General features: G+C 43.4%; 1 protein-coding gene across 1 annotated transcript in view; it reads left to right on the top strand.

Moving 5' to 3' along the window:
* The window catches only part of ccdc77 (coiled-coil domain containing 77), an 85,425-nt gene that overhangs the window by 35,553 nt on the left and 23,091 nt on the right, over positions 1 to 26,781 (top strand). Inside the window, exons 6-8 of the mRNA XM_078567542.1 lie at positions 4,861 to 5,009; positions 13,231 to 13,459; positions 23,020 to 23,145. Coding sequence (XP_078423668.1) covers positions 4,861 to 5,009; positions 13,231 to 13,459; positions 23,020 to 23,145 — 504 coding nt within the window. The remainder of the gene's footprint in view (positions 1 to 4,860; positions 5,010 to 13,230; positions 13,460 to 23,019; positions 23,146 to 26,781) is intronic.

Below are 26,781 nucleotides of genomic sequence, written 5' to 3'. Positions count from 1 at the left end.
GACAAGTTTTGAACAGTGCAGCTTGTGCTATCAGCGATCAAAATATTTATTTTCCGAGGGTTCTTTTTGAGATTTTCTGGAGGGATGTGTCTTGATTTTTGGGGGCTAGTTTTTGGTTTTCAGGAGCTTCTTTTTCATTCTCACCAGCTCCTTTTATTAGGTGATGCAGTCATGTAATAGCATTACCTTCTGCATTTGTGGTGAACTTCTTTAGGGTTTCCTTCTTTAGGTAGATAAGTGTGTGTGTGTGTGTGTGTGTCTAGTCTATAAATAAGGTTTTTTTAAATTTATGAATAAATCTCCTATACTGTTTCCATAATGAAAATTCTAACTACTTGGCACAAGGCAACTTAATGGGCATGAGTATCATATCTGCAGCCCCTTTTGAAAAGCAAGCAATTAGCACTTGGCAGCATTCTTGAATCTCAGAAGACTTAAATAAATCAATATTTATTGTACTTCCCGAAAAGCTCGGGGCAATTGAATGTTGAGCTCCACCTGATGAGTCACGTCACTAAGGTCCTTCTTCAGGTACTGAATAACGAATAGGGCCGGAAGCAAGGTAAAGCCAGAAATTTCACCTCTTCAATGTGGTTTTGTAAAGCATAGAACAGGAAATGCTATCTTTATGCTTTGCATGCTATCAGAAAGAGCCACAGAGATGAAAAAGGATGTATTCATGTATTTTATTGATTATAGTAAGGCATTGGATAAGGTGAAACATGAAGAATTGATGAGCATGATATAGCCTCTTGACCTTGATGGCAAAGATCTTAGAGCCATAAAAAATCTTTGGGAACAAATTGCATTCTCAAGTTGAGAATGATCTAAGCGATTTTGTGAAGATTAAAAGAGGGGTCAGACAAGAGTGTGTTTTCTCCCCAGATTTATTCAGTTTGTATAGTCGAAATATTCATAGAGAGATTGAAGACCTTCCTGGATATTTAAGTTGGAGGTTACAACTATAATAATATACGCTGATGACACTGATATACAGCATGTGGTCAAGAAGGCTAATGGAATGCTATCCTTTATTACGAGAGGAATTGAACATAAAAGTAAGGATGTTGTTCTTCAGTTATATAGGTCACTGGTGAGACTACATCTTGAATACTGTTTGCAGTTTTGGTCTCCTTATTTAAGGAAGGATGTAAATGCGTTGGAGGCGGTTCAGAAGAGGTTTACTAGATTGATACTTGGAATGAGCGGGTTGTGGAGGATAGGTTGGACAGGCAGGGCTAGTTTCCACTGGAGTTTAGAAGAGTGAAGAGCGACTTGATTGAAGTATATAAGATACTGAATGGTCTTAACAAGGTGGACGTGGAAAGGATGTTTCCTTTTGTGGGTCTAGAACTAGGGGGTACTGTTTTAAAATTAGGGGTCGCCCTTTTGGGACAGAGATGAGGAGAAATTTTTTTTCTCTGAGGGTTGTGTGACTTTGGAACTCTGCCTCAAGGCAGTGGAAATGGAGTCACTGAATATTTTTAAGGCAGAGATAGATAGATTCTTGTTAGGCAAGGGAATCAAAGGTTATCAGGGGTAGATGGGAATGTAGAACTCGAAACACAAACAGATCAGCCATGATCTTATTAAATGGCAGAGCAGGCTCCAGGGGCCGAATGGCCTACTCCTCCTATTTCATATGTTGCATGTTTTCATTTCGTATTGCCAACCCTGAAGACAAACTGCAAAAGATTCTGGATGGAGTAGTGAGTGAAAGTGAGAAGAAAAGGCTGAAGAAAACAAAATGTCTAGTGGTGTCCAAAAAGAAAATCATACCAGAATGTAAGATAACAGTGAAGAATGAAAAGTTTAAACAGTAACAAATTTTGTTACTTAGGAAGTATATTAACGTCGGATGGAAAGTGTGACCAAGAACTAAGATGAGGGATTGAGATGGCCAAAGATGCATTTCAAAAAAATGAAAAAGATTATGATCAAAATTAGCCATGAAAACAAAGTTCAGAATCCTGGAATGCGACATCACACCAATTTTGACATATGAAAGCGAGTGTCGGACAATCAGTGAAGCAAGAGAAGAAATGAAGTTGCAGGTTTGTGCTTTTTGAGGCAAATAATGAAGACAAGCAGCACTACCATTGAAGAGGTGCTAGTAAAATCTGAGACCAAAATAACTCTGCTGATCAAGGTCAAGAAGAGTTGGAATTTCTTGGGCATGTAATTAGAAATCATGATTTAGAAAGTCTGATGCTGCTGGGAAAGATCGATGGTAAAGAGATTGAGTCTGACAAAGGGTGCACTTTCTAAAGAGTCTCGCAAACTGGATGAGTGTGCCATCAACAAAGATGATCCATGACTCTCAAGTAAGATTAACATGGAGGTGCGTGTTTGCCAACACCCTCCCGGGGCATGGTATCTGAACAGAGAATTTCAACTTTCTTTTCCCTCAATGCTTCTGTTTAAAGTGAGTGCTGACGAACACAGTCAGGATACTGACTTCCAAAGGTCCAAGTGTGAAACAAAGAGAATACACTCAAAATTAATGCTTCAGCACCAAGCTAACCATCAGATGACAAATTGTATAATTCACAAACATTTCACATTTCAGTGATTTTTTTTTTTACAAGCTAATACACTTTCTCTCATGATCATCCATAGTTTAATAGATCAATGAAGCAAAGGAACATTAAATGTTCTTTATACCCATATTAAAAATAAAAGACAGGTGTTTTATTCTCAAATGGAATTGGTTGGGGAGAATCAATCTTTAATGAATCGAAAACAAAAGAAACTCAGATAGAACATAGCTCCAAGAGATCGTAAAGCTATCATTCGGATATTAACATGTCAGTACCAACTTTTTCTTTCTTTACTGTTTATATTTCAAAGAGATGTTTTGTGGGATTAGTGTTAGGAACTAGAGATAACTAACTTAAACTATATTTGTGGGTGTTAGGAATGAGTTTTAGCTTTAAATTTAATTTGTATGTCTGTATATGTGGTGTTAAGCAAGGGGGAAACTTGAGTTTTAGTTTCATTTTAAAAGGTGCCTGCATTCTAATGACATTTTATGATTCTTGAAGTAGACTCTTGTCTAGCAACAGGAAGCCTAAGGGAGAGAGGGAGAAACAGAACAGCAGTTTTTTAGTTCATTTGAAACCAGGAGCCAGGAGGAGCTAGACAGGAGAGGGCATTGCAGAAAGCAGATTTCCCATAAGAGCAGGAGAAGTTCCCAGAAACTAGGGAGTGGGGGAAAAAATAGAAAGTCCCAAGAAGACCTTTAGTCAAAGGAAAAGAATAGGAAACTGGAAAAGGTTCTGTTCAGTGGAAGTGAAAGCAAGGAGCAGAGAGGAAGCTTAAAGGGAGAAAGGTGCAGGACTCAGACTGAAAGCAAAATAAGCTTGCAAGAAGCCTGAAGATCCAAGGAGACAACCGAAGGTCTGTAACTCTTTACTGTGAGCATGTGAAGCAGAGGTGTTCTGTTGGCACAGCTGAGCATCTGAGACTGTGTGCATGGAAGGCAAAGCTTGAATGTACGTGGCGAACCAGCAGAGAATAACACCAGAAGGAGAGTTCGAGATCCTGGTGGGGGGGCCGTTGGGGAAGACGTCCGAGAGAAAGCGTCATTTGGGAGAAGATTCGAAAGCAGGCTCTTCAAGACTAGAGATTGGAAACCCTCATGTGAGAGACAGAGTTCACTGAGACCGGTTGGCTCACGGTGTGACAAGTGTCTCAGGGGTAGCTGAGGAGAGATCCAAAGCATCTGTTTGGGATGGCATCTGTCCCTTGATTTCAGAGTGTGGTGTGTCTGACCACAGGTCGCCTATTGGTACATGATCTGTGTATTTACTGTGAACAATAGAGTATAAGGTAGCTTTTGTAATTTGTGTCACCCTTACGAATCTGTATATATCTGTAAGGGTATAGTTGTGTGTGAGGGAGTATTGTAATATAGTTAATTTCTTGTTTAATAAATGTTTTATTCTTTTGTTAAAAGTTCATCAGCTGACTCCTGTGATTCTGTTCAGTAGCTGCCCTCCACGTTTCTAAGCAAAAAATAAAAGTTAGGATCTATCAAGCTGGGTTCCACCCCAGGACCTGGCTTGTTCAGTAGTAACCTCAGCTGGGATCATAACATTAGCCTTAGGAAGCATAAATAACCCTTTACAGCTCTGGTTAGTTATCAGGAGAACATTTTATGTGTCACTCAGAAGACCAAGCCATTAGCCATCTGAGTTCCTTAGAGGCATGACCAATGTGCCACTGCATTAAAGAACATGGATATTCATTCTGGTTTCATTCAGGTCGCAGGTGACCACAAAATAGTACAAATTTCCTGACCAGCTCTTTCACACTGATTGAAGATGCCTACCAGACAGCGGCTCCTTTTTGGGGATCGGACCTGGACCTTCAACACTCCCATTAACCGACGCTTCTGCAAATTTTCTCCCTTCAAAACGGCCTCCTCCCAAAGTGATTGGTGATGACGCAGCCAAAAGCCTCCTGCATTGTGGCAACGGGACTGGCCAGAATTACTGCTCCAGCTCCTTCAAACACAGATTCCCTCCCTTCTGAGCTTGCTGCTCCTCCAATCATAGATTCTGTCTCTGGTGGGGCAGCAGGAGCAGGAGGGAGGGGACCTGTGATTCGAGGAGCTGGAGCAGCGAGCATGGGACGAACAGAATCTTTGATTGGAGGAGCAGCTCCTCACAGACTCTGTGTCTGCAACATATGGGGGTGACTTTTCTCACATTTGTCCGTGTGTTTTGAGTTCTGCCCGGGTTTTTCCATATTTAACAGTCTTTGTAGTGTGTATATTACACTGCTGATCAGCAGCATTCTTTGGTGTTGATATTGCCACTTATTGTTTGCTTTTCATGTTTTCCCCACCTCTCCAAGGTTGAAGCCTTGCAGTCCCAGTTGCAGGAGCAAACACAATTGGCGAAAGATCAAATTGATGCGTTGTTGGAAGATCGAAGGATTCGTATGGAGGAGGCACATGTGCAGCATGAACGGGATAAAGACAAAATCAAATCTCTGACAGACAAGTAAGTTAATGTAGAGTGCAACAACCAGTGATTGCTGTTAATCATTGTTTGATTATATAATCTACTGCAGGCCTGTGATGAGGACAGGGTGCAGTGTTGAACAATAATGGGTCTAATGTGGTGTGCTCCTAGACTTTGATCGAGGAAGGCATCCCAGGACTTTTTTTTAATTCATCACTGGCTGGGCCAGTATTTATTGCCCATCCCTAATTGCCCTTGTTCCGAGGGCATTTGAGTGTCAACCACATTGCTGTAGGTCTGGAGTCACATGTAGGCCAGACCAAGTAAGGGACAGCAGATTTTAATGTCCCTAAAGGACATTGGTGAACCAGATGGGTTTTTACGTAAATGGGCAATGATTTCATGGTCACCATTAGACTTTTAATTTCATATTTTTATTGAATTGAAATTCCACCATCTGCTGTGGTGGGATTTGAACCTGGGTCCTCAGAGGATTACCCTGAGTCTCTGGAATACTAGTGCAATGACAATACCGCTATGCCACCGCCTCCCCCAATTGGCAAATTGACTAGTGATATAGGCTGAGCCAATAGCAGCAACAGCTTTTATTTATATAGCAACTTAACATGGTAAAATGTCTGAAGGATCCTTAACACATTATTGAACAAAATTTGACACAGAGCCACATAAGGAGATGCTAGGGCAGATGACCAAAAGTTGCAAAGCAAAAGGTAGGTTTTAAGGAGTGTCTTAAAAGAAGGAATAGTGAGGCAGAGAGGTTGAGGAAGAGAATTCCAGAGTTAGGCTGCTGAAAGCAAGGCAGTACTCAGGCATTTAAAATTGGGGGTGCAGAAGAGGCAAGAATTGGGGGAAGTGTAGATTTCTTGGAGGGTTGTGGGCTGGAGGAGGTCACAAGTTAGGGAGGTTTTTTGAAGAGGCTGAAGACAATGGCTGTTGAGTGAGCTGGAAGAGCAGAGAGCATTATGGAAGGAGGCCCAAGTATTTAAACAGAAGCATGGCAAGCAGTAAAGAGAGATGAACGACACAAGAAACATATCAGTCATGTCATAGCACAAAAAGCAGGGATAGGAGTAAGTTTAGAAGTAAATGTTTACTTACTCATAACTTAAATTATAACAAGTAATTAGTTTAAAAACTTAAGTTGATTAAATGCATAAACTTCAATCAAATGAAACCAGATTACATAGAAATGACAGGACAGGTGGTGTGCTGCAACTGCAGCATGTGGCAGTTTGTGAAAAATATTTCTGATCATGGGCAACCACATTTGCAGTAAGTGTGCACTTTGAGGAACTTCAGCTCAGAGCTGAAGCTTGAGGTGCAAATTTTGCAGGACATCAGGGACAGGGAGAGTTACCTGGACAAATAAAAACAAGAAGTGCTGGAAAAATTCAGCTGGCCTGGCAGCATCTGTGGAGAGAGAAACAGAGTTAACGTTTCGAGCCTAATATGACTCTTCTTCCAGAGTTCTGAAGAAGTGTCATATTGAACTTGAAACATAATTCTGTTTCTCTCTCCACATCTGCTGCCAGGCCTGTTGAATTTTTCCAGCACTTTCTGTTTTTATTTCAGGTTGCCAACATCCACAGGATTTTGCTTTTATTTTAGAGTTACCTGGACACTTTGATTCAGGAGGCAGTCACTTAGGTTAGAAAGTGGTACAACACCGGCTAGTGGTCAAGCTGAAAGGGGACCTCACAAGCAGTGATGGAGCAACTTTGGCCTTTGACCTGATCGAAAAGGTGGGAAGTTCTTGCTGCGTGTGTGAAGAGGTCAAAGTCTGCAGAGTAGATGAGCAAACTGACAACAGCAGAGGAGGTCATTCTGGTGGGTGTAGGAAAAGGAGTGGGATAGTGATAGGAGACAGTAATTTGGAGGGGTAGATGCTGGTCCTACCTGCACCTTGGCACGTATTCCTGTTGGGGAAGAAAGCAATGTGAGGAGGGGTGAGTTTAGAGACAGGGAAGCACTATGGGCTTGCAGGGAGAGGGGAGCCCTAATCCTGGGGATGATTTGGGTTGTGAGGGCGGTGGGGGGAAGAGCCCAGTAATTGGGATGGGTTTGAGTTGAGGGAGGAGGGGAACCCTCAGGGCACGGATTTGAGCTGTGAAACGGGGGAAGGGAAGCCCGGTGACTGGAGATGGGTTGGGATTGTGATGGTGGGAGTGGGGGATGCGAAGAGGGGGCTCTGTGACTGTGAAGGATTGATTTATAGTTTCCACATGTTGAAGAAATCCAGCTGAAGTATTTTTTTAAATTGAGAGCTGTTGCTGTTATTATTCATTCACAGGATGTGGGCGTTGCTAGAAAACCCAGCATTTATTGCCCATCTCTAATTGCCACCAAGAAGGTGGTGGTGACCTTGACAACTGTGGCCTCGATTTTAAAATTCTCACCCTTGTTTCAAATCCTTTCAGCCCTCCCTATCTCTATTCTCCACCCCTACAATCTTGCAAGTTCTCTTTGTTCTTCCAATTCTTGCTTCTTCCGCGTCTCCAATTTTCAGCACTCCACCATTAGTAGCCGTGCCTTCATTTTCAAGCCTCAAGGCTCTGGAGTACCCTCCTTAAACCTCTATGCCACCCTCCTCTTTTTAAGTCGCTCCTTAAAAACTACCTCTTTGTCCAATCTTTTTATTTAAAAAAAATATTCATTCATGGTATGTGGGCGTCTCTGGCTCAGCCAGCATTTATTGCCCATCCCTAATTGCCCAGGGCATTTAAGAGTCAACCACATTGCTGTGGGTCTGGAATGACGTGTAGGCCAGACCAGGTAAGGATGGCAGATTTCCTTCCCTAAATGACATTAGTGAGCAATTAATTCCATTAGTGATTGCTTGCCCTAATATCCAACTGTGTCTCAGTGTCAAATTTTGTTCTAGAATGGCCCTGTAGAGTGCCTTGAGTTGTTTTATTACATTATAAATACAAATTGTTGCTTGCTAGTCCATTTCAGGGCGGTTAAGAGCCACTACAGTGCTGTGGGTATGGCAGGATGGCAGTCATACTTCCCTAAAGAGCATTAGTAAACTAAATGGGTTTTTACAGTAAATACATTCTATTTCCAATTTATTTAATTAACTAGATTTAAATTCCCCAGCTGCTGAGGTGGGACCTGAACTTCTCTCTCTGAATCATTAGTCCAAGCCTCTGGATTACTAGTCCAACAATATAACTGCCATGCTACTGTTTCCAGCATGGAGCCCATATCACCTGAGATCATTGACAATAACCTGGTGTGGTCCTGTCTGAAGGTCAGGCCAGACCTTTTCCAGTCAGCTCTGTAACTGCATACACCATCTTTTATTATGGTGACTGTGCTCAGCAGGTCTGTTTGACTCTTAGCTGATGCACCTAATGAACCATGTTGGCCCCTAATGATGGATCAGATATCTGATACTTCAACCAGGTAGCTCTGCCTTACTCGAGGGCACCTGTGCACTGATAACTTCATGAACAAGATTAAGCATGGAATCAGAATGGGAAGATTCCGTCTGACTAACCTTCTCTCCTCCTTTGAGGAAATGACCCACCGTGGAATGTGGCAAGCTCCATATTGTGGTGTATCCAGGCTTCCGGAAAACTATTTGACAAAGTTCCACATGAAAGACTGAGTTTAGCAGAAAAAAAGTTTGAGGGAATTCAGGCAAAATCTTGGCAGCAAAGGTTAGAAGACAAACAGCAAGAAATGCCATGTGGATGATCCATCTCGGCTTCCTCCTGAGTTCCCCAGCATCAAAGATGCCAGTGTTCAGTCGTTTCAATTCAGTATATGCCTTAGCAAGAAACAGCCAATTGCACTGAATAGAACAACGGCTATGGGCCCTGACAGCATCCTGGCTGTAGTACTGAAAACTTGTGCTCCAGAACTAGCCGCATTGGTAGCCAAGCTGTTCAAAGCTACAACACAGTTATCGACCAGACAGTGTGGAAAATTGCCCACATGCCTTGTCCACAAAAAGATGAAGAAATCCTATTTTGTCAATTACCACTCCATCAATCTAGTCTCAATCATCAGAAATGTGACAGGTGTTAGTGCTTTCAAGTGATGCTTACTCAGCAATAACCTCACTGAAGCTCAGTTTGGGTTCCATCATGGCCACCCAGCTCCTGATCTCCTTGCAGCCTTGGTTCAAACGTGGACAAAAGAGCTGATTGTGAGGTGAGAGCACCTGCCCTTGACATCAAGGCAGCATTTGACTAAGTGTGACATCAAGGAGCTTTAGTAACATTGAAGTCAATGGGAATCGTTGTGGTGTTGGGGTGGGGGTGGGGGGCAAGGAGCTCTCCGTTGTTTGGAGCCGTACTTGGCACAAAGGAAGATGGTTCTGGTTGTTGTAAAGCAATCATCTCAGCCCCAGGGCATTGCTGCACGTGTTCCTCAGGGTAGTGTCCTAGGCTGTAACATCCTCAGCTGCTTCATCAATGACCTTTCATAAGGTCAGAAGTGGGGATGTTCGCTGATGATTGCGCCCTGTTCAGTACAATTTGCAGCTTCTCAGATACTGAAGTAGTTGATGTACAGGCCTTTGGTGGGACCACATATTGAGTACAGTGTGCTGTTTTGGTCTCCATGTGAATCTTTGGAATTCTCTACCCCAGGGGGTTGTGGATGCTCCATCACAATGTATTTAAGGCTGGGATACAGATTTTTGGTATTTCAGGGAATTAAGGGAGATGGGGAGCGGCAGGAAAATTGAGTTGAATGGTGGAACAGGCTCGAGGGACCACCTCCTCCTATTTATTTTCTTATACCCACAGCAAGACCTGTATTACATTCAAGAATTGGCTGAGAGGTGCCAAGTAACATTTGTGCCGGGCAGTGAACCTCTCCAACAAGAGAGAGAATCTAATTACCTTTCCTTGAAATTCAAGAGCTGAATCCCCCAATGTCAACATCCTGGAAGTCACCATTGACCAGAAACTTAACTAGATCAGCTATATGAATACTGTAGCAATAAGAGCAGGTGAGAGGCTGGGAATTCTGCAGCGATTATCTTGACTCCCCAAAGTTCACCACCTACAAGGCACAAGCCAGGAGTGTGATGGATTACTTCCCACTTGCCAGGATGAGTACAGCTCCAATAATGCTCACCACCTTAAACATTCACTCCCTCCACCACCTTGAACAGTGGCAGCAGTATGTCCCATCTACAAAATGCACTACAGCAATTCTACAGGCCTCCTTCGACAGCACTTTTCAAACCTTCAACCTCTGCCACCTAGAAGAACAAGGGCAATAGACATATGGGAGCACCACCATCTGCAAGTTCCCTTCAAGACACACAGCACCCTTACTTGGAATTATATTGCCGTTCCTTCATTGTCACTGGATCAAACTTCCTAATAGCACTGTGTACCTACATCACAGGACCTCAGTAGTATTGGAATGCAGTTTACCATCTTCTCAAGGGCAGTTAGAGATCAGCAATAAATGCTGCCAGCACCTCCTACATGTTGACATCCCACAAGTAAATGAAATATGGTATTTGTTGGAGGAGCTATGTTAGGATGGGGCTGGGTAACTACTGAATGGATGCTGCAGGTGTTGGTGCTGAGATCACCACTGTTTGGAATTTACTTAAATGATCTGACTTGGAAATCAAATCCAATTGGTCAAAAATGCAGGAGATGCTAAACTAGGAAGGATGGAGATCGCAACTCAGAATTGACCGAAGCAGTCAGTAAGTGAATTGAAGAGTAGCCAGTGGAGTTTAACAGGAGGTTTAGCACACAGGATGAAGCAATGGGCAGCACAAAAACAATCTGGTGCTGAGTTAATAAATAAAGTTAATAGAAACCTGAGGGAGTTAACCGACTCAACATGGTCAACCAACAAAGAGCAGCAGTATACAAACCCAGTTGGGTATTGATCTCCTTTGCCAAAACAATTGAGCATTAGGAGTAAAGGTCAAAGCATACAGAGCTTTGATCAAACTATAATGAGAACTAGTCTGAAACAATAACAAAAAATGCTGGAAAAACTTAGTAGGTCTAACAGCATCTGTGGAGAAAAAAAAAAGTTAATGTTTCGAATCCATATGACTCTTCAGAGTTGAGGAAGAGTCATAAGGACTCAATGTCAGCTCTTTTTTTTTTACAGGATTGGATAATGAGAAAAGGGGAGGCTTATGGCAGATACCGAGGGCTCAAAACAGCGGAAGCCCCAGAGGAGTATAGAATGTGTAAGGGGGAACTTAAGGAAATTAGAAGAACTAAAAGGGGGCATGAAAAAACATTGGCAGGTAAAATAAAAGAAAATCCAAAGTTATTTTACAAGTACGTTAAGAGTAAAAGGATAACTAGGGAAAGAGTAGGACCCATTAAGGACCATAGTGGTAATTTGTGTGTGGAGCCGGAAAACGTAGGTAGGGTTCTAAATGAATACTTTGTGTCGGTGTTCACAAGTGAGAGGGACGACATGGGTATGGAAATCATAACTGATATAATTAAAGAAATTAGCTTAGAAAGGGAGGAGGTTCTAAGTGGTCTGGCAGGCTTAAAAGTAGATAAATCTCCAGGTCTGGATGAAATGTATCCCAGTCTGTTGAGTGAGGCAAGGGAGGAGATAGCAGGGGCACTGGCAATTGTTTTCAATACCTCTCTGACCACAGGAAAGTGCCAGAGGACTGGAGGATAGCCAATGTGGTACCATTATTCAAGAAGGGAGGAAGGGATAAACCAGGGAACTACAGGCCAGTCAGCTAACCTCAGTGGTGGGGAAACTATTGGAAACCATTCTGAGGGACAGAATGGAGAGGCAGGGATTAATCAAGGACAGTCAGCATGGTTTTGTTAAGGGGAGGTCATGTCTGACCAATTTGATTGAATTTTTCAAAGAGGTGACCAGGTGTGCAGATGAGGGCAATGCATTTGACATAGTCTACTTGGACTTCAAACAAGGCTTTTGATAAGGTCCTGCTTGAGAGACTGATAATGAAGGTAAGAGCCCATGGGATCCAAGGCAATTTGACAAATTGGATCCAGAATTGGCTGAGTGGCAGGAAGCAGAGTGTGATGGTCAAGGGGTGTTTTTGTGACTGGATGCCTGTGTCCGGTGGGGTTCCACAGGGATTTGTGTTGGGTCCCTTGCTGTTTGTGGTATATATATATAAATGATTTAGACTTGAATATAGAAGGGTAGATCATTAAGTTCGCGGATGACACGAAAATTGGTGGGGTGGTAAATAGTGAGGGGGATAGCCTTAGATTACAGGAGGATATAGATGGGCTGATCAGTGGCAAATGGAATTTAATCCAGGTAAGTGTGAGGTGATGCACTTGGGCAGGACAAACAAGGCATGGGAATACACGATGAATGGTAGGACCGTGGGAAGTAGGAAGTACCGAGGATCAGAGGGACCTTGGTGTGCATGTCCACCGGTCCCTTAAGGTAGCGGGACAGGCAGATAAGTGGTTAAGAAGGCATAAGGGACACTTGCCTTTATTAGCTGAGGCGTAGAATATAAGAGCAGGGAGGTTATGCTGGAACTGTATAAAATGCTGGTTAGGCCAGAGCAAGAGTATTGCATGCAGTTCTGGAATCCACATTATAGGAAGGATGTGATTGTACTAGAGAGAGTGCAGAGGAGATTTACCAGGATGTTGCCTGGGCTGGACAGTGTTAGTTATGAGGAGAGATTGGATAGACTGGGGTTATTTTCCCTGGAGCAGAGGAGATTGAGGGGGGACGTGATTGCGGTGTACAAAATTATGAGGGGCATAGGTAGGGTAAACAGGAAGGAACTTTTCCTCTTGATGGAGGGATCAATAACCAGGGGGCATAGATTTATTACTTGGCCCCAGAGTCCTTCTGACTTTGCGTCATCTTTTCATCTGGACGAAAACATGGATCTCAGTATGGTAATATGTTTATGAGGATCAGTTGGGTGAGGAGACCTTTCTTTGGGAGTCCATTATGTGTGGAGATAACCTTTGAAGAGGTCTGGTGCTGGTCTGGGTAGGGATTTGTCGAATTGGATATCAGGGAGTGTATTAAATTGAACTTGATATTGAGGGATGTGGTGTCGTTGAGTAGAAGTGGATATCATGTCAGTAGCAGGGATGGGTGTTAAACAGAACTGGATATTCGGAATTTGTGTTTATTTCAGTGGCTCTAATTGGAACTGCAGATCAAATACCTAAGTATATCAGTTACTTCCTTTGCCTATGTTGGCCTTGAAGAGGAGGGAAAACAAAATTCTCAGAACTGAGTGTCAAATGGTTTGCATTCCTCCCAGACTGCACAAGACTCAGAATCTACTTTATGAGAGTACCAGAGACTTCCTGCAGCTGAAATTTGAGGGTCGAGATGCTGAAAAAGTGTGGATGGCTGAGAAGGATCATCTGTTGCAGGAGCTGGACAGGCACAGTGAGCTGAGAAATAGAGGCTGCGACCCTGAGATGCAATTGCTTCAAGAGTCGCCTATGGAACATGAGATACAACGGATACAAAGTGAGGAAATAAAGGTAGCATGCCCTGTTTCAAAGAGCTTCAGCAAGAAAAATCGTAAACCTTTTTTTTTACATTTCAGTTAAAAAACTAAATGGTTAGAGAGGTATACAGATATATAAATCACTAAAAGAAGCAACACAGGTTGTTAATGACATAGAGTGCAAACAAAGTACTGGAGTTCATTTCTGGAAGAGTAGATTACCAAAGCAGGGAAAAAGTGTTAAATTTATATAGAACCATGATCAGAGCACACTTGCAGTGCTGCAAGCAATTCAAGTCTCCATTTTACAAAAATGATATTGAACCAATGGCAGAAAGTTTGGAAAAAGTTGGTGCAGGCTCAGCAGAGAGTGGATAAACAAAAGGCCTTCAAAATTATGATGGAGTTTGATAGAGTGGGTGTAGAGAAACTGCTTCCACTTCTGGGTGAATCCAGAATAAGGAGCCATAAGTATAGCCTCCAACAGATTAGGAAATAGTAAGATTATTTTTTTTAAGTGATGAAAATGTAGAATTCACTTTTACATAGAGTGAAGCAGTTAACATTGCTGCATTCAAAGGGAGCCTTAATGCATATAGAGGAGAAAAATATTGAGGGAATAAGGCAAAGGTGGGAAGAGGCAATGAAGGTGGCTGGAGGGTCATGTGGGAATTAAATATTAGCATAGCTCATCATTTTTAATGCAGTTTTATTGTAATCCTTTTGAGCCCCAGTACCCTTTTATTGAATACTTAAAAATAAAGAAATGGCTAAGTTTATTTCAGTTCTCCAGCATTAACTTCATACCCTCTCTACTAACTTGATCACTACAATCCTCTAGTGATTGGCTTCCATGCTTTAACTTCACTCATTAAAAACCGTGCCCTCTGTTTCGTTTCCCACACCCAAGTGCTGTTCATCTATCACCCCTCTTCTCGGCTCTGGATATCCCAACGTTTCCAAACATTCTGACTGACTCCCTTCAACACTGCAATGTCCTATCCCTACAGCTATCTCCCTGCCCCGCCAGCCTCCCCAACGCTGTTCTACCGGACAACTCCTTACTCTGATAGTGGTAACCATGCATTGAGTTACCTGAGTCCTGTATCTTGAAATTCACTCCTTAACTCTTCTGCTGCTTCATCTCCTACATCTTACAAACCCGCCTCTTTGACAGCTCAACCCAGCCTAGCCTCCTGGATAGACACAGGCTTCCAGCATCACCTGTGCCTGAAAGAAGAAACCTGTGATTAAAGTTTCCACATTTATTTTGGTTATTAATTAATTGATACTTATCCCTAATCATGGGTTGGGTGTATAACCTCTGGCTTATTTTTGCTCTTGACGATTGGGAATGTGCCACTTGGGATAAATAGGCTGTGCAGAAGCAGCAGTCCCTTTAAGATGGTTGGTTGTGCAGTAGTCTTAAAGAGACCACACAATGCAAGAAAAGAGGTAAATGCAGTGAATGGAAATTAGAGGGAATGGCTAGGATTCCTGTGGAGACCAATAATGGAAAAGAACCAAATTTCCCAAACAATCCCAATGGGAGAAAAAACGATGGACAACAATCAAACCAAAATCAACATAAATTAAACATGAATTAATGGCAAATTGTATTTAAAGACTATAAATTACACTTTAATAGTCAACACAACACAAATAGATCTCACGGATTTACTGACAGTCCCCTTAGTATATAACGTTGCACTATGAGCAGTCCAAAGTCCTTCACAACTCTTCCCCCTGGTAGAGTTCAACTCCTCCTCATGCAGGATTTAGACACCAAGTTGCCTCTGAGAACAACTTTACCCAATCTGAGTTCCCCAGACATGGTTATTGCCTCTCCGCTGCCCTCCCTGTTTCTGTTGGGAGGGTGTAAATAATGGTTGCCTGCAGTTTGAGCGTGTGCTGGTCCTTTCTCAGTGCGCTTTTTTACATTTCATTTGAGAATAGAATGACATACTTCTTGGAACTTCTAAAGTTGACTTTGTGGAATTTTGAAAGACTGCTCTCTGTGCACATTATGTTCAAGTATAGCTCAGTGAGTCAGCACAGTAATTGAAAAAAAATGACACTGAAGGCATATTTGGGGAAAACGGGCAACTTCAACCTGAGGAGGCCTGGTGTAATTCAAAACGAAGGTTTCGCATTTGGCTGGATGCGAATAAAATAGTAGATGAGGATTAATTAATTTTGATGTGTGTCTAACCAATGTTGTCCGTGAGACCCCAGTACTATGGAATATGCTGAAATTAGTGAGATTTTGGACCCCTATTATGGCATGGCTAAGAATGAAATTGTAGGCAGCCATTATTGAACTAGCTTTATTTACACCTCCCCATTAGAAACAGGGCAGCAGAAAGGCAGTTGTAAAAGTTACTGCCAAAAAGACGCACTTCTGCAGAACCTCCTTAACTCTGCTCACAACAATCCTATGGCGTAAGTTCCCCAGAATCCCTTCTGACCACTCAAAATCACCCCAGTATACGGTATGGCCAGCTTTGGTAAAATCTGAAGTAGCGGGAGTAATTTTATTTCACTATCCTGACTGCCAAACATGGGCTTCAGTTTTCATTCTTTATTTTAGCAGTGCTGTTCCGGCCACTGGCTGAACTTTAACCTCTCAGCTTTGTTTTTTTCCCCCCAATCAGTTTCTTTTTCTGTAGTAACTGAATGTCACAGGCTGATTTTTCAGAAGTCTGATGTCACAGTCAGGAAACCAGGGTTACACCCCACCTCGCATTTCCAGAAACCTGGGGTTTGGTTTCTTTTTCAGTTCAGAACTGTCTCAAAAAGTACAGGTTTTGAAGTCGCAGTGCAGTCAACAACAGCTTGCAAACCATGGATTTCATCACAGAACATTGCTGTTGCTCCATTTCTAACCTCTGGAGCTGGGTGTCTGCACTGACAATGTTATCAACTGTCGGAGGTGACCCTTGGAAGCAGGGTCAATTTTTAACTTCTATCTTCAAGGTACTATGGCAGAGGAAATGGGAGGCTGATTAACAACTGAGGATGCAAGTTACAAAGTTAACAATTGTCCCTGGCCCATAAAGGAATGTTGTGATGGGATTCCGAGCTGCTTTGGAACAAGTGGCAGCTAGCCTCGCTGTCACTGGCATTGCAACCTAACAGCTCTAAATGGGGCCTGTTGTCATAGAGTCATAATGGCACAGAAGGTGGCCAATCGGCCCATCAAGTCCATGCCTGCTCTCTCTGGAAAAATCCAGTCAATCGCATTGTCCTGCTCTATCTGTGTAGCCCTGTAAGTTAATTTCCCTCAAGTGCCCATCCAACATCTTTTTGTAGTTTTGGAGTTCAGAAGAATGAGATGTGATCTAACTGAAATATATAAGATCCTGAAGGGACATGGCAAGGTTAAATGCTGAATGGATGTTTCCCCTCATGGGGAAAAACTAGAACTAGGGGGAACAGTTTAAAACTAATTGTTTCCCATTTAAGACTGAGATGAGGACAAATTTCTTCTCTGAGGGTTGTTAGTCTTTGGAATTCTCTTTCCCAGAGAGCAATGGAGGCTGGGTCATTGTGCCACGACTATGCTGTCACATCAAGCCCCACTGTTCCCCGAGCCGCGACAAATGTGAAAAGTTTGACCAAACCACCAGATTGCCCCAATTCTACCTAACTGTTTAATTTAAGTTAACAGAATACGAGTACCAGGTTTGTAAACTTAATAAGTAAATAACTGTTTATTTAACAAACTGACGTTAACCAGTGGCAAAAGAAAGAAATATGAACTGCTAATTTCTAACACTACAACTGAAACGCCACACCTTCTTCAATCCCTATACACACACATACAAGACACAAAAACGTGGATTTTAAGGGTGGGATAAAACAGTTCAATAGCACCAATTCCAGGATTCGATGGGCTGATTTTGATCGATGTCTTCCAAATTCCTTTCAGTTCTTGTTGATGATACAAGGTGGTCTTCCAGTACTTTCAGTATTTAGTTCACTGGCTGAGCACTTACCTTTCAATGTCTGTAACAGTGATTTTCTCCTTTGCCTCTTGACAGGGGTTTTCAGAGAGAGAGCAGGGTATAGAGATATGAGAAGAAAATGCCAGCTAGCTATTATTATGAAATTACTGGAATCTTCCACACACAGGAGAAAGCGGTTTTAGGTCTTGTTTTTCTTGGGCTAGGAGCTATTCAGCAGCGCTGCTCTCTCTCCAAAACTGGTCACATGGCCAGGAGCCAGTTAAAAACTTTGTTTCCAGATAGCTCCTTGGTCCAGGACTCCTTTCCGGCACCATCCTGTCTTTCATGGCACACTCTGTTCCAGGACTGCAACATTGTATATATATCTCACCCTGTTCCAGTGGACATATCTTTCAAACTGCAGCCATTGTAATTTTAATCTGCAGTCCAACAGAAAATAGAAAGATATGTTCCTTACAACTGAATATATTCAAGGCTAAGTTGGACAGGAGTCAAGGGTTATGTGGGACAGATAACAAAGTGGAGTTCAGGCACAACCCAATCAGCCATGATCTTGAATGATGGAGCAGGCTCGAGGAGCTGAATGGTCTGCTCCTCCTATTTCTTATGATCTTATTAATCATCTCTGCTTCCAACACCCTTGTCGGCAGCGGGTTCCAGGTCATGACCACTTACTGTGTTTAAAAAAAAAAAGTTCTTGCTCACATCACCCCACGCCCTGCCCCCAAACACATCTCTTGCTCAAAACCTGTGTCTCCTATAATATTCTTGGTATTGTTACTCTAATACAGAATATTTACTGACCCTGCAAAGGTCTACAAAATATGAACTTTACTGGAATGCAGCTTACTGCTGTGGCTACATCTTCCATGAGGACATAAGAGAGAGCAAACCATGGGATGTTGCATCACTTCTTGATGATGTACACAGTATCTGATTAGCATATTAAACAGTTAGAGTTAACCCATTATGTTACATCCCTCAGTCCTTGTATCATCAGCTAATGGGAACAGCTTTTCTTTGTCTACTTTACCTAAACCTGTCTCAATCTTGTACACCTCTATCAAACCTATCCTCACTTTCCTTTGGTCCAAGGAATACAACCCCAGCTTCTTCAACCTAACCTTGTAGTTAAAATCCCTCATCCTGGAACAATTTCGTAAATTTCTGCACTCTCTGAAAGGTTATCACTCACATCGTCCCTAAAGTATTGTGACTAAAATTGGACGTAATATTCTAGTTGTGGGCTAACTAGAGCTTTATAATGGTACAAACGGAATAACTCCCCTGCTCTTGAATTCAATACTTTGTCAAAGACTTCCTAAAAATCCATACAGTCAACATTGCTTTCTCTTCGTCAACCATCTATGTTACTTCATCAAAAAATCGAATTAGATCAGTCAAGTATGATCTGTCTTTTAAAAACCGTGCTGGCACTTCTTAATTAACTCAAATCTCTCCAAGTGCCTGTTGATTTTCTTCCCTGGTTATCGTTTCTAAAACTTTATCCACCACTGATTGTTAAGCTGACTGGCCTGTAGTCATGAGGACTGTCCTTACGCTCCTGCTACCTGGGACCTCCCATGCATCGAGGGAAGATTGGTAAACCCTTTCACTGTCTACAGTCCCACCTAGCAACATGGAATACACTGTTGAAGGGTCATTCAGACTTGAAACGTTAACTGTGCTCCTCTCAGCAGATGCTGCCAGACCTGCTGAGTTTTTCCAGGTGTTTTTGTTTTTGTTTTGGATTTCCAGCATCCACAGTTTTTTGCTTTTATCTTAGTGTTTAATTGACTGCCACTTCTTTTCAAGGAATGCCTACGTTGAAGAAGTATTGCTCTTCTTTCCGTCAGGATTTTCGTATCTCTCTTTTGCCTTGTTCACCTTCATTGCTTTCCATTTCTCTCCTGGTGTTTGACAAGGTGTTTACTAAAACCCGCTTTCACAGCCATATTTCCTTCCTCAGTGACTGTCTCCGTCTCCGACTTACCCCACGTGGATTTCAACTGAAGTTCCATCCCTCATGTTTTGAACCCACCCAGGATTACAAGTATCTCCGGGACATACAACGCACCTCGGACTGCTGTTCTCGTTGTATTCTGAGATCCACACTCAGTGCCATGCGCCACCATATGAACACACTCGACCTCTCCCTCCAGCAGCACCACAGCACCCTTTTTCAAAGCTGCGCGTGCCCCCAGTTTCATTTTATTCTTCGTCTCTTCTGACGCCTCAGCAAGAAACTTTGTCTCTTTCTTTCAGGTGCAAAGGAACGCAAGCTCCAACAACTCATCAACACCAACACCCACCCAGGACCCTCCACCTCTGCCTGTCCCTCTGCCCCCATCCCATCTTCTAATTCCAGCCCCGGCCGTGTATTCACCATACCCCCTGACCTTCCCCTCTCCGACGCTGAACGTTCAGTGCTCAGAAAAAGACTTAGTTTCATACCCTTATGCCCTCATCTCAATTAATTTTTGGCTCGACACGATGCTGAACTCTTCTTCTGCCGCCTTCGTCTCTGTGCTCACTTCTTTGGGCGGAGTCCTCAACGGATCCTTTTACCCGACTCCAATATTCTCCCTCCCTCTGGATTCTTACCTTCTCTTGATCTTTTCATTGAGAACTGTCGGCGTGACGTTAGTCGTCTCAATTTCTCTGCTCCTCTCACCCACTCTAACCTGTCTCTCTCTGAACTTGCTGCACTCCGTTCTCTCAGGTCCAACCCTGACATTGTCATCAAACCTGCTGACAAGGGTGGTGCTGTTGTTGCCTGGCATACTGACCTCTACCTCACAGAGGCTGAGCATAAACTCGCAGACACTTCCTCCTACCTCCCCCTGGACCATGACTCCACCACTGAACATCAAGCCATTGTTTCCAGGACTGTTACTGACCTCATCTCCTCTGGAGATCTTCCTTCCACAGCTTCCAACCTGATAGTCTCCCAACCTCGGACGGCCCACTTCTACCTCCTACTCAAAATCCACAAACAGGACTGTCCCAGCAGACCGATCATGTCAGCCTGTTCCTGCCCCACAGAACTCATTTCTTGCTATCTTGACTCCATTCTCTCTCCCCTTGTCCAGTCCCTTCCCACCTACATCCGTGATTCCTCTGACACCCTACATCATATCAACAATTTCCAGTTCCCTGGCCCCAACCACCTCCTCTTCACCATGGACGTCCAATCCCTCTACACCTCCATCCCCCACCGGGATGGTCTGATGGCTCTCCACTTCTTCCTCGAACAGAGGCCCGAACAATCCCCATCCACCACTACTCGCCTCCGTCTGGCTGAACTTGTTCTCACACTGAACAATTTCTCCTTAAACTCCTCTCACTTCCTCCAAATAAAAGGTGTGGCTATGGGTACTCACATAGGCCCCAGCTATGCCTGTCTCTTTATGGGGTATGTGGAACATTCCTTGTTCCAGTCCTACTCCGGCCCCCTCTCACAACTCTTTTTCCAGTACATCGATGATTACTTTGGTGCTGCTTCATGCTCTCATCTGGACCTGGAAAAATTAATTAATTTTGCTTCCAATCTCCACCTCTCCATCATTTTCACATGGTCCATCTCTGACACTTCCCTTCCTTGACCTCTCTGTCTCAATTTCTGGTGATAGACTGTCCACCAATATCCATTACAAGCCTACCGACTCCCACAGCTACCTCGACTACAGCTCCTCACACCCCGCTTCCTGTAAGGACTCCATCCCATTCTCTCAGTTCCTTCGCCTCCGTCGCATCTGTTCTGATGATGCCACTTTCAAAAACAGTTCCTCTGACATGTCTTCCTTCTTCCTTAACTGAGGTTTTCCACCCACGGTGGTTGACAGGGCCCTCAACCGTGTCCGGCCCATCTCCCGTGCATCTGCCTTCACACCTTCCTCTCCCTCCCAGAACCATGATAGGGTCCCCCTTGTCCTCACTTATCACCCCATCAGCCTCTGCATTCAAAGGATCATCCTCCGCCAACTCCAGCATGATGCCACCACCAAACACATCTTCCCTTCACTCCCCCTGGCGGCATTCTGCAGGAATCGTTCCCTCCGGGAAACCCTGGTCCACTCCTCCATCACCACCCCGCCATGGCACCTTCACATGCAACCGCAGAAGGTGCAACACCTGCCCCTTTACTTCCCCTCTCCTCACCGTCCAAGGGCCCAAACACTCCTTTCAAGTGAAGCAGCATTTCACTTGCACTTCCCTCAATTTAGTCTACTGCATTCGTTGCTCCCAAATAGGTTTCCTCTACATTGGAGAGACCAAACGCAGACTGGGTGACCGCTTTGCAGAACACCTTCGGTCTGTCCGCAAGCATGACCCAGACCTCCCTGTCGCTTGCCACTTCAACACTGCACCCTGCTCTCATGCCCACATGTCCGTCCTTGGCTTGCTGCATTGTTCCAGTGAAGCCCAACGCAAACTGGAGGAACAGCACCTCATCTTCCGACTAGGCACTTTACAGCCTTCCGGACTGAATATTGAGTTCAACAATTTTAGATCATGAGCGCTCTCCTCCGTCCCCACCTCCTTTCCGATTCTCTCCCCCCCCGCCCCCCTTTTTTTTTCCAATAATTTATATAAATTTTTCTTTTCCCACCTACTTCCATTGTTTTTAAATGTATTTCCATCCATTGTTTTATCTCTACCTTTTAGCCTTTTTTGATTCCTTCACCCCACCCCATCCCCACTAGGGCTATCTGTACCTTGCTCGTCCTGCTTTCTACCCTTAATTAGCACATTCCTTAGATAATATCACCACCTTCAACACCTCTTTGACCTTTTGTCTGTGACATCTTTTGGTTATCTCCACCTATCACTGGCCCTCTATCCAGCTCTACTTATCCCACCCCACCTTAAACCAGCTTATATTTCACCTCTCTTTCTATTTTTCCTTAGTTCTGTTGAAGGGTCATTCGGACTCGAAACGTTAACTGTGCTCCTCTCCGCAGATGCTGCCAGACCTGCTGAGTTTTTCCAGGTATTTTTGTTTTTGTTTTGGTTAACATGGAGTATAAGCCATCTGGACCAGATGACTTATCCACTCTAAGCATAGCCAGCATATCCCGCTTCTCAACTTGCATCCCATCCATGACCTTGACCATTCTCTGCTTCTATCGATATTTTATCAGCATCCTCTTTCTGAGTAAACACTGATACAACACACTTATTAAGTATTCTAGCCCTTTCTAAGCATATATTACTTTCTTTGTCCCCAGTATGCTGCACTTCTTACTACCCCTTACTGTTACATGCCTATAGAAGACTTTTGGGTTCCCTTTTATGTTAACTACCATTTTATTGTCATATTCTCTTTTTGCCAGTCTTATTTTCGTCTTCTTTTCCCCTCCTAACTTACTGTATTTGGCTTGGTTCTCATCTGAAGAATACACCCGACATGCATAGTATACCATTTTTTTTTTTTTTGTTGCATCATATTCTCTATCTCCCTTGTTCTCCGAGGATCTCTAGCTTTGGTTTCCTTGCCTTTTACCCTTGTTGGAATATACCTAGCCTGTACCTGGAACATCTCCCTAAGGATCATCTTTGTTTGTTATTTGAAGTACTGGAATCTATGTCCAATGTACCCATTAACTGTAATTACCTTTCCCAGGCACTGGAGGAACAAGTAAACCAAGCGCATCGATTGGCAGACATGTATAGGGAGCAGTGTGTGACACTGGAGAATGACTTGGCACAGATTCGGGAAGAAGGGGACATAGGGCGCCAGCTGTTTAAGGTAAGACTGCAAATTGTCTGAGATGCTTCTGTCACCCTGGAAATGGTGGAATGTTGTTGATATGGGCTTCTAAAAGGCATTTGATAAAGTACCACAGTGGATTTGTAAGTATAATTAAACCCAATGGGATTAAAGGGGCAGTGACAGTGTGGATATAAAATTGGCACTGAGTGTAGTGGGACACACATGTTTTTCAGACTGGGACAGTGCAGTATGCAGTGGTGATCCCCAGGGGTTGGTATTGGATCACTGCTCTTGTTGATATATTAATGACCTGGACTTGAATGTATAGGACATAATTTCAATGTTTGCAGATGATATGACATTTGGAAATGACGTAAAGAGTGATGAGGATCGTAACAGTCTTGAAGAAGATGTAGACAGACTGGTAAAATGTGTAGGCACGTAGATGGAATTTGATGCAAATAAGTATGAAGTGATGCATTTTGATAGGACAAAAGAGGAGAGGCAATATAAACTAAAGGGTACAATTTTAAAAGGAGTGCAGTAATAAAGTGACCTGGGGTTTATGCACAAAAATCATTGAAAGTGACAGGACAAGTTGATCAAGCTGTTTAAAAAGTCATTGAGGCCCATGGCTTTATAATAGAGGCATAGAGTACAAAAATAAGTAATCACACAGTACAGAAGAGGCCCTTCGGCCCATCGAGTATACACCGACAAGTGAGAAGCACCTGACCTACCTACCTACCTAATCCCATTTACCAGCACTTGGCCCATAGCCTTAAATGTTATGACGTGCCAAGTGCTCATCCAGGTACTTTCTAAAAGATGTGAGGCAACTCACCTCCACCACCCTCCCAGGCAGCACATTCCAGACTGTCACCACCCTCTGGGTAAAAAAGTTTTTCCTCACATTCCCCCCCACCCCCCAACCTCCTGCCCCTCACCTTGAACTTATGTCCCCTCTTGACTGACCCTTCAACTAAGGGGAACAGCTGCTCCCTATCCACCCTGTCCATGCCCCTCATAATCTTGTACACCTCGATCAGGTCGCCCCTCAGTCTTCTCTGCTCCAACGAAAACAACCCAAGTCTATCCAACCTCTCTTCATAACTTAAATGTTTCATCCCAGGCAACATCCTGGTGAATCTCCTCTGCACCCCCTCCAGTGCAATCACATCCTTCCTATAATGTGGCGATAACTTCAGCTGTGGCTTCACCAAGGTTCTATACAACTCCAACATGATCTCCCTACTTTTGTAATCCATGCCTCGATTGATAAAGGCAAGTGTCCCATATGCCTTTTTCACCACCCCACTAACATGCCCCTCCACCTTCAGAGATCTATGGACACACGCGCCAAGGTCCCTTTGTTCCTCAGAACTTCCCAGTGTCATGCCGTCCATTGAATACTTCCTTGTCAAATCACTCCTTCCAAAGCGTATCACCTCACACTTTTCAGGGTTAAATTCCATCTGCCACTTATCTGCCCATTTGACCATCCCGTCTATATCTTCCTGTAGCCCAAGATGCTCAACCTCACTGTTAACCACCCGGCCAATCTTTGTGTCATCCGCAAATTTACTAATCCTACCCCCCACGTAGTCATCTGTCGTTATATAAATGACGAATAATAGGGGACCCAGTACAGATCCCTGGACACTGGCTTCCAGTCACTAAAGCATCCTCCTGTCATCACCCTCTGTCTCCTACAACTAAGCCAATTTTGAATCCACCTTATCAAATTACCCTGTATCCCATGAAGGCATTTTGCCTTCTTTATAAGTCTCCTATGTGGGGCCCTGTCAAAGGCTTTGCTGGAATCCATATAAACTACATCAGCTACACTACCCTCATCTACACACCTGGTCACCTCCTCAAAAAATTCATTCAAATTTGTTAGGTATGACCTCCCTCTGACAAAGCCATGCTGACTATCCCTGATCAAACCTCTCCTCTCCAAGTGGAGATAGATTCTCTCCTTCAGAATTTTCTCCAATAGTTTCCCAACCACTGACGTGAGACTCGCTGGCCTGTAGTTCCCTGGCTTATCTCTACAACCCTTCTTAAATAGCGGAACCACATTAGCTGTTCTCCAGTCCTCTGGCACCTCCCCCGTGGCCAGAGAGGAATTAAAAATTTTGGTCAGAGCCCCTGTAATCTCCTCCCTTTCCCCCCTCAGCAGTCTGGGACACAAATCATCCGGAGCTGGAGATTTGTCCACTTTTAAGCCTGCCAACACCTCCAATACTTTGTCACTCCCTATATCAATTTGCTCAAGAACCTCACAGTCTCTCTCCCTGAGTTCGATACCTTCATCCTCATTCTCTTGGGTGAAGATGGATGTGAAGTATTCGTTCAACACTCTACCAGTGTCTTCTGGCTCCACCCATAGATTGTCCCCTTGGTCCCTAATGCTAAACTTTTTCTAAGTTACTGGTTAGGTGCTAGCTGCAATATTGTGAACACCACATATTAGGAAAGATGTCAAGTCCTCAGAGTAGGAATAGAGTAGGAGATCCACTTGAGCCTTGAGTTGTACAAGTTGTACAACTTGAGTTGTAGATAAGTAATCTGGTCTGGATAGAATTAATAACTTGGACTTGAGGAGATATGGCATATGTCAAATATACAATTTTAAAGGGGGTGCAAGGAGATAGAGACATGGGGATGTTATACACAAAGCTTTGAAGGTGGCAGGCCAGGTTAGCGAAGCAGTTAATAAAGCATTTAGGATCCTGGGCTTTATAAATAGAAGCATAGAGTGCAAAAGCAAGGAATTTATGCTAAACCTATATCAAACACTAGTTTGGCCCCAATTGGGGTATTGAGTCCAGTTCTGACACCACAATTTGAGAAGAGTTTGAAGGCTTTGGAGAGAGTACAGAAGAGATTTTTTGAAATTATTCCAGGGTTGCGGGATTACAGTTACATGGATAGACTGGAGAAGCTGGGGTTAGCCTCCTCAAGCAGAGAAGGCTAAGATAAGATTTGGTTGATATGTTTAATTTTATGAAGGGATTAGATAGAGTAAATAAGGTCAAACTTTTTCCAGTGGTAGAAGCGTCAGTAAACTGAGACAGGTATAAAAGTAATTGGCAAAAATCCCAGTGGGGGTGAAAATGAGAGAGAGTTTTGAGGAGTGAAATATTGTGATTTGCATTGCATTGTCTGAAAGGATAGTGGAAGCAGATTCAGTAGTAACTTCCAAAATAAATTGAACACACACTTAGAATGGAAATATTTATAGCTCTATGGTGAAAGGGCAGGGAGTTATATGAATCAGATAATTCTTTCAAAGAGACAACACAAGCACAATGGAACAAATAGGCTCTTTGTACTGATCATTCTCTGATTCAGTAAAAGTTACTAGTTGGGATATTGGAGGATTTCGAGAGTGAGCAGAAGAGTGGGATGAATCTGAGAGATATATAAGGGTATGGGGAAGACACTGGGATATTAAAGGATATATCACTCTCACCAATGGCCACTCTCTTTCCCCTTTTGTCCCGCTCTATCCTACAGTCTCAGTTTATCTCCCCACAATCTCTCTTCTCTCCCATGCCCCCCCCCCTTGCTCGTCTCCCCCCTGCCCGCTCTATTGACAGTCCTGTTCTATCTCCCAATGGTCCCCCCTCTCTCTCCCTCCTTCAGCCCCTCTCTCGGTCCATC

Source organism: Cetorhinus maximus, chromosome 22 (genome assembly GCF_964194155.1).
Source record: "Cetorhinus maximus chromosome 22, sCetMax3.hap1.1, whole genome shotgun sequence".
Lineage (NCBI taxonomy): Eukaryota > Metazoa > Chordata > Chondrichthyes > Lamniformes > Cetorhinidae > Cetorhinus > Cetorhinus maximus.
The sequence above is the reverse complement of the archived record's forward strand: the minus strand, read 5'-3'. Positions and strand labels throughout refer to the sequence as shown.